The following is a 12,337-nucleotide window of genomic DNA, read 5'->3' on the forward strand; positions in this document are numbered from 1 at the left end:
ATGACAATCTAGCATGGATAGGTAAGGAAGATCACTTGTAGAACTGTTTTTTTTTTTTTTTGTTTTTTTTGTTCTGCAAGTTGTTGCTAGTTTAGTGTGTAGCCATACATGCCACTGTAACCTACCACAATTTAACCAGTCTCTAGCACGTGGGGGATTTGTACAAGTGCTATCCATCAAAGAACTCCTTCATAATGCAATTGAGTCTTCAATTTGAAATTCAAATTTAGATGAAGGGAAATGAAATAGTGTCAGGTTGGTGACATGGCATGTGCTTGGCACATGACATGGTGTGTGGGTTGAAAGCTGAAGTGTATAAAAGAAGAAATGCAGGTTTGTATTAGGAATTCCAGTCGCATCATATTTTGAAGAGCTGGAAGGAAGAACTAAAAAAATAATTCAGCCCTCTCCAAGAGCCAAGCCAAATCATATGAAGGTCTAAGAAGAAGAAAATAAACCTGATGTATTTTCCTGATCTTCTTCTTCTTCTTCTTCTTCTTTTCTATTCTCTTCAATGTGTAAGATTTTTAACATCTTGTGAAGCTTTCATCTTCATGATGTTGATGATTGTTAGTTTTATTGTTTGAGATTGTGAAAAGATTTTATTGATTTGATAAAATATAGAAGACACTGATAACTGAAATGAAACAAATGACATTAAACTTGAAAGATATGCTTCCATGATAAGATCTCCTTCTTCATCACCATTTTCATCATCTACAACAATTACAAACTAGTAAAAGACAGGTTAACTATAGTTTGAGAGCTACTGGTCTCAAAATTCAATGAACCAGAAGAAATAACTTAGGCTAGCTTTTGATGTAGTACCCATCTAAATTTCTTACATTAGTGGTCAAACAGAGCAAGCAAGCTGTTGTAGTACCCATCTACAATCAACAGCCCAACCTGTTCAAAATTAAAAAATTCTAAAAAAAAAAAAAAAAATCAATACCCATCTTTCCGAATTCTTTAAAAGGCAAACAAGTATAAGAACATATTTTGTTTCTGAACTGTAATTCTATCAATGTCTCATTAGTTAACCATATATTTTGTTTTCTTGCATGGCTGCTGTTTTCTTTCTTCTCCAATAGAAGGGAATTGAAAAGCATGATTTTGATGTAGTGAGTACAATAAAGTTGCAACAAATTCAAAACCTGATCAGTGCCTCTCCATCTAAAAGAACCAGATCTAGGTTGTTAAGATAAATAATGAGCTTGGAAAGTGCTCTTATCAGTGTTGTTCATTGTCCTGAAATGTAACATTTAATTATGCAACTGAGTACACAAATGCACACCAGTGAAGAAATACAAGGCTCGTGGAAGGTACTCCAACTACCAAAAGAGCAAAAGCGAAGGAAAACAAATTAACCCCAAAGATATCCTACATAACAGTTACCTACATCCACCTAGCTATATCTACAAAAACAACATCCAATTTATTGCGAGTACCCTTCTGGATAGCTTCATTTGCTACAATTGCCGGATCTTTTTCGTACCCTTTTGCAAATATAGGAAACTGAAAGGTAATTTTAGCAATAGTTGATCAGCTCAGAGAAATATTATCTTACAAAAATGAGACCAACTCTCTCTCCTATTTTACAGAAATAAGATGAAGAGTTAAAAAAAACTATTGCATGCCTGTGAACAACACACCAACAACTGCAAGCAGACTGTAAAATCCATTTTGAATTCTATATAATTGAATAAAAAGGACTTTGGGGCCCGCTTAATCCTGTAAAGCATATTGCAGTTATTCAGAAACTGCTTAATGTTCCTTTCAGCTGAACATGCTTAATGTTCTTGTCTTCTTACCACACAACACATACATGCCCACCATTTCCTCAATAGTTGTCATCCTTTATGTTGTTGCACCCTATATAATGAGAGGATACAAATCATTTTCATACCTTGGAATTTTGTATTTCTCTAGTTGAAGCATTGCTATTAATATCCACTAACAAACATTTTGAGATAAGCAGTGTGATCCAATAGCCATTGCAACTGAGAGAACAGTTGGCAACAAATGTCATATTGGTTTTAAAGTCTAAGGCTGCATTTGGAGCACAAGCAGATTTGAGTTGCAAACATTTAGTGGAAATGGCCACCCATGCAAAAGTTGGGCCACTCCATGAACATCACCTTTGTCGAGAATCAGCTTGATCCACTCATCAGATGGGCCACCCCTGTATATTGATCCAGGCCCTGGGCTATCCATTTATATCGATTGTGTGGTCCATCTAATGAATGAATCTAGCTAATTGTGGAGCCCACCATTTGCATGGTCACACCAAATAATGATTACGAAAAATCAAATAAAAAACCACATATCAACAGTTTCAAACCTAAGAAACTCATGACACAATCCAAGGCATGAAAATATCGTACTTACAGACAATATCCGTTCTCTATCATGCTCTCCCACTTCCTCTAGAAGCCTCACTTTCAATTGTTGAGGCATGTCCTGCAGCATCAAGTTTCAATGTAGGTCATCCAACCATACAACCATGTGGGCCAACTCATGGGTAGAGAAAAAAATTATGGGACTCAAATGCGATCCACACAAAACATTCCTTGTTGAGACATTTCATCAAACAGTTAGCATGCATCGCATACAGGAGATTATATACAATAGATTTTGTAGTTTTTACAAGTAAGGCCATTGTTCAATGACCTAAATTCTGATATTATATATGATCCATGCACCAAAAAACTGAAAAAAGGGGCCCAACTTGTATAAAATGAAAAGAAAAAAATTAATAATAACTGGTAATTTACTAAAAAATTGGAGATTGGTAAGGAACATAATCAAAAGACTTAATCAAAACCCTCAATTCAAAAGGCCCAAATTAGATGCATCAAGTGAAAAGCACCTAATCAATTGTCCATATCAAAAAATCCCGAATCAAATGTACCTTGATGATTTGGGCTATGATTGGAAGCACGGTGTACCGTGATGTAGCCGAAATTTTTAGGGTTGAGTTCTTCCATGATAAAAAAGGGGTATTCTTCTGCTTGTTCTTTCGACTTCAATAGCTTGTTCGTAAAAGCACTCGCCATGGCTACATATGGAAGAAGAGAAGAAAAATCCTCACCTCTTGTACTTCCTCTCCTGTTATTTTCCCTTTGCATTGCTATACACCCTATGAAAACACCACCAAACCTCAATAAACAAAGAGAGAGAGAGAGAGAGAGAGAGAGAGAGAGAGAGGGTCGGTCGGTTTTTGTAGGGAGGAGAGAAGGGTTTTGGGAGATGAGGGTTTGAGAGCGTCGATTGTTGGAGAAGGGGTTAGGAGAGTAGGGATTTGGTAGAAGCGTGAGTGAGAGAGAGAGAGAAATGGGGGGAGATTTGGGCGCGGCTCTATTTTGAGCGCGCGCCCAATTTTGGGCGGAGGGACCGTGAATGGTCCTCTCAAAGGGGTTCCGTAGGGCCCACCATAGTGTATTTGCTTTATCCATTCCGTCCATTAATTTTAATAAATTATTTTTGTTAATAATCCTAAACATAAAGTAGATTAAAGGCCTAAGGAGACCACACCATAGGAAGCACATATGATTTAATCTTCATGTTTTCTACCGTGTGGTCCACTTTAGCCTTCGATCTATATGAGTTTTGGTTTCATGCCCTATAATAATATTTCAAAATATATAGACGGCTTAGATAGAACACATATAATTTTTTAGACCCTATAAGGCCCTTATATAACCATTAATTATTAATAGTGTGACACTTTTTTAGCTACGGATTAAAACCGTAGTAATTTTAGCTACGGTTTATATCCGTAGCAAAAAAGTAACATAGTCTGTATCCTTTGCCTCTTTTTTTGGTAGTGCCCTCTGGTTGGTGCATGTAGATCTGTTCTTCCAGGTCACCATGGAGAAAGGCAGTTTTAACATCTAACTGATCTATTTCCAGATCCATGCTAGCCACTAACCTAAGTAACACCCGTATGGATGTCATCTTCACCACTGGTGAGAATATCTCCTCGAAGTATATACCTTTCATCTGATCAAACTCTTTCACCACAAGTCTGGCCTTAAACCTCATTTGTGAATTCTTCTTCTCAATCTTCTTTCTAAACACTCACTTATTGCTCATAGCTTTCTTGCCCTTAGGCAAATTTATCATATCATAGGTGTGGTTCTTATGCAAGGATTCCATTTCCTCTTGCATAACTTTCAACCACTCCCCCTTATGCTCGTTGGCTAGGGCCTCAGAATAATCTTCTGGCTCTCCCCCATCAATTAGCATAATGTACTCATATGGCGAGTACTTTTTAGATGAATGTCTATCCCTAGATGACCTCCTCACCTATGGCTCAACAGGTGGATCAAGTGGGCGCTGCTCTCCCAGTCCATCTTCTGTAGGAACTCCCTCATCCTCTGCACCATGCGGTACTCCCTAGTCATCAGTCACCATAGGAGGAGTAACCGGATCCATGTCCTCTAACTCACCTGAACTAGGCTGAGTCTTCCCTAGTTTACAAATGTCTTCTATACATTAATCTTCAAAGAAGACCACATCTCTGCTCCTAACGAGCTTTTACTCGATCGGATCCCACAATCTGTAGCCAAACTTTGCATCATTATACCCTAAGAACACACATTGCCTGATCTTCGTATCAAGCTTGGACCTCTCGTCCTTTGATACGTGAATGGATGCTCTGCATTCAAACACCCTGAGATGATTGTACGGTGGATCTTGTCCAGTCCACACCTTCTCAGGTACTTCTCCATTCATCGGGGCTGATGGAGACCTGTTTATTAAATACACTACCGTGTGCATTGCTTCTCCCCAGAACATCTTGGACAACTTTACATGGGATAACATGCATCTGATTCTCTCTACAATGGTAAGATTCATTCGCTCAGCCACACTATTATGCTAAGGGGTCTTGGAAACCGTTTGTTCATGCCGTATACCTATGGACTTACAGTACTCATGTAAGTCACCAATGTATTCACCACCATTGTTAGTGTGGATGCACTTTAATGATCTACCTGTCTCTCTCTCGACTATAGCATGAAATATTTTAAACACACCAAGAACCTTGTCCTTAGATTTCAAAGCATAAACCCAAACCCTCTTAGATGCATCATCTATAAAAGTGACAAAATACAATGCCCCACCCAACCTTCCCGTCCTTTCTGTTCTTTCCTCTCCCCTGATCTTGTGTCACAAGGGCCTCTTATTGAGTAGACCGTTGAGACTTCCACCTTGTCTCCTCATTGAAGAGATAACTAGTTACCTATTCCATGGACACCTTTCCGTCTAGTGCGGAGTTCTGTCAGGCAATGAGCTAAGTAATAGAAAAGTCTGTAGTTCATAATCCAGAATCATCTTCATAGCAGAGAGCTGGTTCAATATGTTGCTGACCTCATTCATGTGCTCAGCCACAGAACCACCATCTTTGAACTTGAGATTCACAAGTCGTCTTATTAGAAAAATCTTATTGTCGGCTGTCTTTCTCTCATACAACCCTTGCAATTTCAACCATAAGCTAGCGGTTGAGGTCTCCCTAGACACATGGTGGAATACAGAATCGTCTAGCCATTGTCAAATAAACCTCACTGCCTTCCGGTCCAACTTCTTCCAATCATCATTGGACATATCCTTTATTTTTGCTAATATGCTTAGAATTAGAGCATACATGTCCTTGCAATAAAGCAAGTCCTCCATCTTAGCCTTCCATATGGTCTAGTTAGAACCATTAAAACTGATCATCCTTGATGAGCCACCTTCCATAATTCAGAACCGATCCGACTTCGTTCAACTAGCCTGACTCTGATACCACTTTGTTGGGAGCGTTGCATAAAAACCTTAGGATCTCGCCTCCCAAAACACTAGAATTATGGGATATAATAAAGCAATGAAATAAATTAAAGCATAAACCACATGACATGAGATTTTACGTGGAAAACCCTCGAAGAGGTAAAAAACCATGGGGCTTAGTCCAGAGCAACAATTCACTATGAAGTAGAACATTACAACCAATCACAAGCACACACCGCTTGGATCAAACTTTCTTCACTCACGCAGGAGTGGATGAACAATAATAGAATAAAGAAAACGGAGAAATCTCACCGGTCACGAGGACGTAGAAGCGCTGAGACATCGACTATGCAGTAGATCACTTCTACGAGCAGAATCATCTCTTCCACAAGCTTCCTCTCTCTCTTCTCTCTCTCTTTCTCACCCTAGCCTCGAAAATGCCTTAGCACAATAGCTTTAGAAAGCCTTCTCATTGCCCTAAAATAGCCCTAGAGACCCTTATTTATAGTTTAGGCAACAACCCTTCCGCATCTTTGCGAAAATGCCTCAAATTTATGTAGTCTGCACAAAATCGCGTAGAATCTGCGTAACCCTCGACTAGTCGAGCCAGGTCCTCAACTGGTCGAGCAGACCCTCAGACTGGTCAAGCCAGGCCCTCGAATGGTCGAGGCTAAAAAATCTAGCACACTAGACTTCAAGTCGAGCGAGCCTCGACCGATCGAGTACTCCCTTCGATCAGCAGCACGGTGAAAGACATCCATTTAACACCAGACTGCACTACCTCTCCTCTGAACTGAGGAGGAAAACCCCATCAATGCCATGATGAATACGGATCGGGCTAGACAAAGCTTGGCCCGGTTCGTTGATAGCTAGCCCTAGTAACAATAAATTGTCGGGCACCTTGGTAAGAGGGAATAGACATCAACTTTCAAATAAAGGGACTTTCCCGACAACTTTTCTCCGTTTCTCGTCGCAAACTCTTTTCAAAAGTGTCCTTATTCACATTATAATGAATGCACTACATTTGAACGATCATGCACCGGTTGCCTTCTCCACAAGCCAACCCATTATAGCCAGAGATTATTATTATTATTATTATTATTATTATTTTAAAGATGAGAGAGCCACTACAATAAAAAGGGGTATACACGGCATTTGCACTACACTTTTATCGGCGCTATGTAAGACCTAACGACGGATATCGTACCATATTAAAAAAAAAACCAACTGGCCAGTGCGACTCTCCTATTTCCTACTCGTCTCTCTCTCTCTCTCTCTCTCTCTCTCTCTCTCTCTGCAACTCCACAACTCTCTCCTATTTCCTACCCGTCTCTCTCTCTCTCTCGCTCTCTCTCTCTCTCTGCAACTCCACGACTCTCTCCTTCTCTCTCTCCTCTTTCTCTCTCACGGCTACTTTGGGATCTCTCTAGCTGCAGCAACCTGCTTTGGGATCTCACCGTAGTATCTAGATCTGCTACTTTATTGTTTCCTAGGGTTTTGGATCTATTTTCTACACTCTGCTGCAGTTCGGTCTTCTACTGCTGGTGAATCTCAGATTCTCAGGTATGATCTATTTTAGAATACTTGATTAGGAATATGCTTTGTTGAATACAAATCCCTAATTAGGGATTTGTGTTGTCGAATCCATTTTTAGGGATTTACATTGTCGAATCCATTTTTAGGGATTTGCATGGTCGAATCCCTAATTTAGAAGTGCTTGTTACATCAGCAGATTCTCAAATCAGGGTTGTTGATGGTGTTAATTTGATTCACAAGTTCAAAGGTATTAGCTAAAACCTTCATGTATTGTTCCTATCTGTATCTTGTCCATCATTTTTGTTTAAACTGTTTTAGGATTTGAGACGAATCACCAGCAGATAGTCCATTTCAACAAACAACTGTTTTTTTATTTTCATGTTCTGTTGTGATTTTCATGGCGGCTTCTTCAAATGTATCCTCGTTGGATGGTGCTAATGCACTGTTGATGTGGGGTTGGATGGTGCTGGCTCATTACGGTGGGCCCTGCATAGCTCAAAACACATGGCAAGTATCGTACTGTTGAAACACAAGTGATAATTTCCCTAAATTGTCCATGGGCCATCACTCTCAGTCCGATCAGGGGATCCAAAGTTCTTTTCAGTCTTTGAATATGGAATGTCTCTTTGTTTTCATGTCTTTCTATTTTCAGGCGTTTGATCTGACGGTGGTTACCATCCTCCCTGTGGAGATGGTTTTTGGTCATGGATGATTAAAGATGCCCACCTATCCCACCATCCAGATCATTTAAGATGGAGATGGCTTGTCTAATTTCAACGAACCTTACTCTGATGTTGTACTGACTTGCAGAATTGGATCATTTCCCCTTCCCATATTGCCGTTAATGACTATATTTTAGTTTCTTGTTACTCATCATAGTACATGTGGTTGTATTTTTCTTTGAATCTGAACCGTTTGCAGGTGGGCCACTACAAGAAATCTCACTTTTAGCGATGAAACTTTTCGTCGCTAAAAGTCAAATTTTCGTAGCTAAAAAGTTTTAGCGACGAAAGTTTTCGTCGCTAAAAGACCGTCGTCGAAGCGTTTTATCAGCGAAGAAATCGAATCGTCGCTAAATGCAAGCTTTTTAGCGACGAAAATTTTCGTCGCTAAAAAAACTGTACAAAACTTTTAGCAGCGAAAATTTTCGTTGCTAAAAATAAATTACAAAACTTTTAGCTACAAAAATTTTCGCTGCTAAAAATAAATTACAAAACTTTTAGCGACGAAAATTGTCGTCGCTAAAAACCTGTACAAGACTTTTATATAGTTTTTTTAGCGACGAAAATTTTCGTCGCTAAAAAAACTGTACAAGACTTTTAGCAGCGAAAATTTTCGCTACTAAAAAAATTATTCTACTTTTAGCGACGAAAATTTTCGTCACTAAAAAATTGTACAAGACTTTTAGCAGCAAAAATTTTCGCAGCTAAAAATAAATTACAAAACTTTTAGCTACAAAAATTTTCGTCGCTAAAAGTCTCTTTTTAAAAAATTATTCTAGCTCAAAATTCCTGATATACACCTGTTAACAATATATTTCATCATATTCATCCTGATATACACCTGTTATATAATATATTTCATCATATTCACATTCACATCCATCTAAACCCAAACAAGAAAATCCATCCAAACATAAAAGTACATTCATCCAAACACAAACAATCTTATCCACATCACACTTATTCACGCATAAATACATATAAGTTTAACATAATAAACAAATATACAAAAAATCATCGTCTTCTTCCTATTTCGACAACTTCCTTACCACCTACTTTCTAGTCAAGTTCCATAGCCATGCACACTTGTTTCCTTGTCCTTGCATCTTAACATCATCGCCATCTTTCTCTTTTATCTACACCACCCAACATTTGGAAGGATCATACATGTATTCACTGAAGAAGATATGCTCAAAGATTGCAGGGTCATCCAGAGATGGAAGATCATGCTTCTTTCTGGCTTCACACTTCCCTTCTATCATCTCCACTGGCACACTGAGTGTTTCTGCACTGTAATACACCTGCTAATTGAACTGAAAATCATGTGACATCATTTCTACTAGTCACTGAAAACAGGCATATGATTTGTGACTCCATAACATGTCTGTGGGTTCTCTATGAACTCTAATCACAGAGTGATACCCAAAAACCTGACACACTTGGTGGTCAAACTACAACTCAATGCCAACATGGACTGGCACATCAGCCACTTTTGTTGTAACAGGAATTGTTTGATAACCATGATGAAGAAGAATACTTTCCAATAAAGAGCTACCAGTTAACAGCCAAGAAACTCACCTCCATCATGACGTGGCAAGCCAAAAGTTGATAAGGCATGTACTTATAGCCACTGCAAAAAGAAAAAATGAAAAACTGAGTTGTGGCTTTTGGGTTTTCTCAATGACATCATATCTTTTATTCAAGTCACAATACAAAATAAAATTCAAATCTTTCAAGGCCTGATTGAGTTTCATCGACTTAATGCAAAGATAATCTACAAGCTCAAAACAGAGCTAATCACAGGTTCACCAGGCTAGAAATAATCCATTGATCTAAATGCATCTTTTACGCTGCATTTTGAAACACACCTGAGTTGGATTGCAATTGTTTAGTTCAATTAGGTGGCAATGATTGAACTGTATCGACGGTTAGTGTTATTCATAATGGAGTACAAATTGCAATTACATTCCTTTCTAGTTAAACTTGGAGTAATGATCACACAATACAAATACTATGATAGTTTCAAATTGGTCATTTCAGCTTCACTGAAATGATTATTGCATTTCTAGATGATAGCTTCACTGAAAAATGGTCTTTGTGAAAGCTCAGGAGCATTGGACTATTAGATCTCCTTCAGCCTTCTGTGTCCAATGCACCTCACAACTTTCTGTAACCAGCTGTGGTCCTTCATTATGGTGTAGAGAACACACAAAATAGTCACTTAAATACATCCAGACAAATCACAGTAGCACTTCTCTAACATTCAAAATTTTCAAAACTGAATTGGAAAAAAGAGAATCAAAGTAAACTAAATCAGATTTGAAAGTTGGTCAAATCATAAATAGGCGGATTATGGACGGAGACATTGTTTTCATTAATAGGCCACCTAGTACTCATAAACATTCATTACAAGCATTTTCTGTCTATGTGCATGATGACCATACTGTTAAGATCAATCCCCTTATTTGTGCTCCCCTAGGTGCAAATTTTGATGGGGATTGTGTTCATATATTTTATCCAGTCTCTAGCAGTAAAGGCAGAAGTTTTGGAGCTGTTTAGTGTTGAAAAGCAAATCCGTAGTTCTCATAGTGGTAGTCTGAATTTCAGCATAAGCTACCATGCGATACTTGGAATTTCTCCACAACAATGAGATCCACAATCTGGATGGTGTGTATAGCTGTAAAGCAATCTGATATGTAAGGTGGATGAGTCACTGCCAATTTTTAAATGGTGCCAAAAAAAAAAAAAAAGTCTAAGATTGATGCAATAGCTCTATTGAATTTACCATTTTATCCTAGAAAGTGAATTGTCTATCAGTGGAAGGAGAGTAATAAATATGAATTCCCTTTCTATTTTCAAATCAGGTGAAGGAAAATGAAAAAAAAAAAAGTTGGGAGAGAAAAGTACGGAAAGAGAAGAGGGGAGTCTAACAACATAGAAAATCTGCTACACAAGAAAGAAATGCATCCACAACAGTCCTTGAAAATTCTGATTCAAGCTAAATTGTTGGATGTAGCTCGATGAGGCTGTTACCTGGCTCTGGTTTCTGCTACGTAAGCTCATGTATATTATTTCTTTTGATCAATAGTAAGCTCACATAAATCAATTCAACCAATTGGCTAAGAAGGAAACAACAGTAAGCCTTCCAATGCGCAAAATTACCCAACGCCAAATGGCATGAAAATACTCCTAGAGAGTAGAAAAATATTTTTTTTCATTTTCAGCAATATTAAGCCTTCCAAAAAACCACTCAATACTAAATGGCAAGTAACCATCAAACATCCAAATTTACAGAAACTAGTGGATACAGAGCTGGTTCAGCCACTTATGCAATTAGAGAAGGTTCAAAATGGCCAGATTTCCACATCAAGCATCAGTTGCATACATATGATACAGAAGGACAAAAACATCACCTTCAACATGACTGTCAAACAAGTTTCCTCACCAAAAATTCAAATCACAAACCATCATGGCATGTGTCCAATTTTGGTTTAATTTTCATTTTTCTCTTTAATTTTGGTTCTTTCTGTTTTCTGGTTTTAGTGTTTTGATTGTTGGATAAGGAGGTGTGGGTCATAAATCCTTTCACAATTGAATGCATCAATTACATGTGCAAGAATGCACCAATTACAATAAGAAGTGTGTGAGTAGGATTCTAATTACTTCCATCCCTACATGTATGCAAGATCCAATTTATCTAGTGGTTGCCACCGTGTATGTGCTGCGGCTAGAAAAATCAGGTTGGTTCTTTTTTTGAGATGAGCCACGTATGTATGGTAAGAATGGAAACCAAGTCAACTGGCAATCCAGATTTGATGCCCATGTATGGCCCAACTGGGAACCAGACATACCTGATGAAAGGCCTGGATTTACATTGAATATAAATGCTGCCAGACATAAGAAGAGATCTCTGCAGAGACATGTCCATAAGATAGATGGTCACCAAGGATATCTAATAGGCCTGTTGAACATATATAACAAGCATTTTATTTTGGTTACATCTCACATTGGGTGTGGGCAACACTGTCATACCAATGTAAGAAGCATTAATTAGATTTAACTTTTCATGTAGAAATAAGCTTTCTTACTTGTTCATAGATGCTTCTATCCTTAGTGTTGGCATTCACTAGCTATCGTTGCTTCTCATTTAAGGCATTCTAAGTGTCCAGTTCCTGTATGATGATGATATATCAACACTTGAACAACTTGGTGAGTTAGTTCAATATTAGATACATATTAGAGAAACAGGAACAGATACTGATTGTAACTTTGCAACAGAAAATGATGGTTAACATTAAGTAGATAAACCA

General features: G+C 38.2%; 1 protein-coding gene across 2 annotated transcripts; it reads right to left on the reverse strand.

The window, feature by feature from the left end:
• Positions 1-1,183: 1,183 nt before the first annotated feature.
• Positions 1,184-3,305, reverse strand: LOC131220540 (respiratory burst oxidase homolog protein E-like). 2 transcript variants are annotated; one of them, XR_009158674.1, is made up of 4 exons: positions 2,912-3,305; positions 2,389-2,460; positions 1,812-1,872; positions 1,184-1,248 (listed from the first exon to the last, which is right to left on the reverse strand). XR_009158674.1 is itself a non-coding variant. In XM_058215391.1 (3 exons), the coding sequence occupies exons 1-3, from the start codon at positions 3,126-3,128 to the stop codon at positions 1,858-1,860; spliced, it is 267 nt and encodes an 88-aa protein (XP_058071374.1). In that variant the 5' UTR covers positions 3,129-3,305; the 3' UTR covers positions 1,783-1,857. The 2 variants fall into 2 exon arrangements, 1 of the variants encoding a protein (XP_058071374.1); XM_058215391.1 differs by lacking the exon at positions 1,184-1,248 and having other exon boundaries at positions 1,783-1,872; positions 2,949-3,305.
• Between the last annotated feature and the right edge of the window lie 9,032 nt (positions 3,306-12,337).

This window comes from Magnolia sinica, chromosome 12 (genome assembly GCF_029962835.1).
Source record: "Magnolia sinica isolate HGM2019 chromosome 12, MsV1, whole genome shotgun sequence".
Classification (NCBI taxonomy): domain Eukaryota; kingdom Viridiplantae; phylum Streptophyta; class Magnoliopsida; order Magnoliales; family Magnoliaceae; genus Magnolia; species Magnolia sinica.

Excerpts from the sequence above, each read along its gene's own strand:
- LOC131220540 (XM_058215391.1), bottom strand. The coding sequence starts at position 3,128 with ATGCAAAGGGAAAATAACAGGAGAGGAAGTACAAGAGGTGAGGATTTT. Across the intron at positions 2,461-2,948 it reads AAAATTTCGGCTACATCACG|GACATGCCTCAACAATTGAA; the intron begins GTACACCGTGCT and ends TTGATGCTGCAG.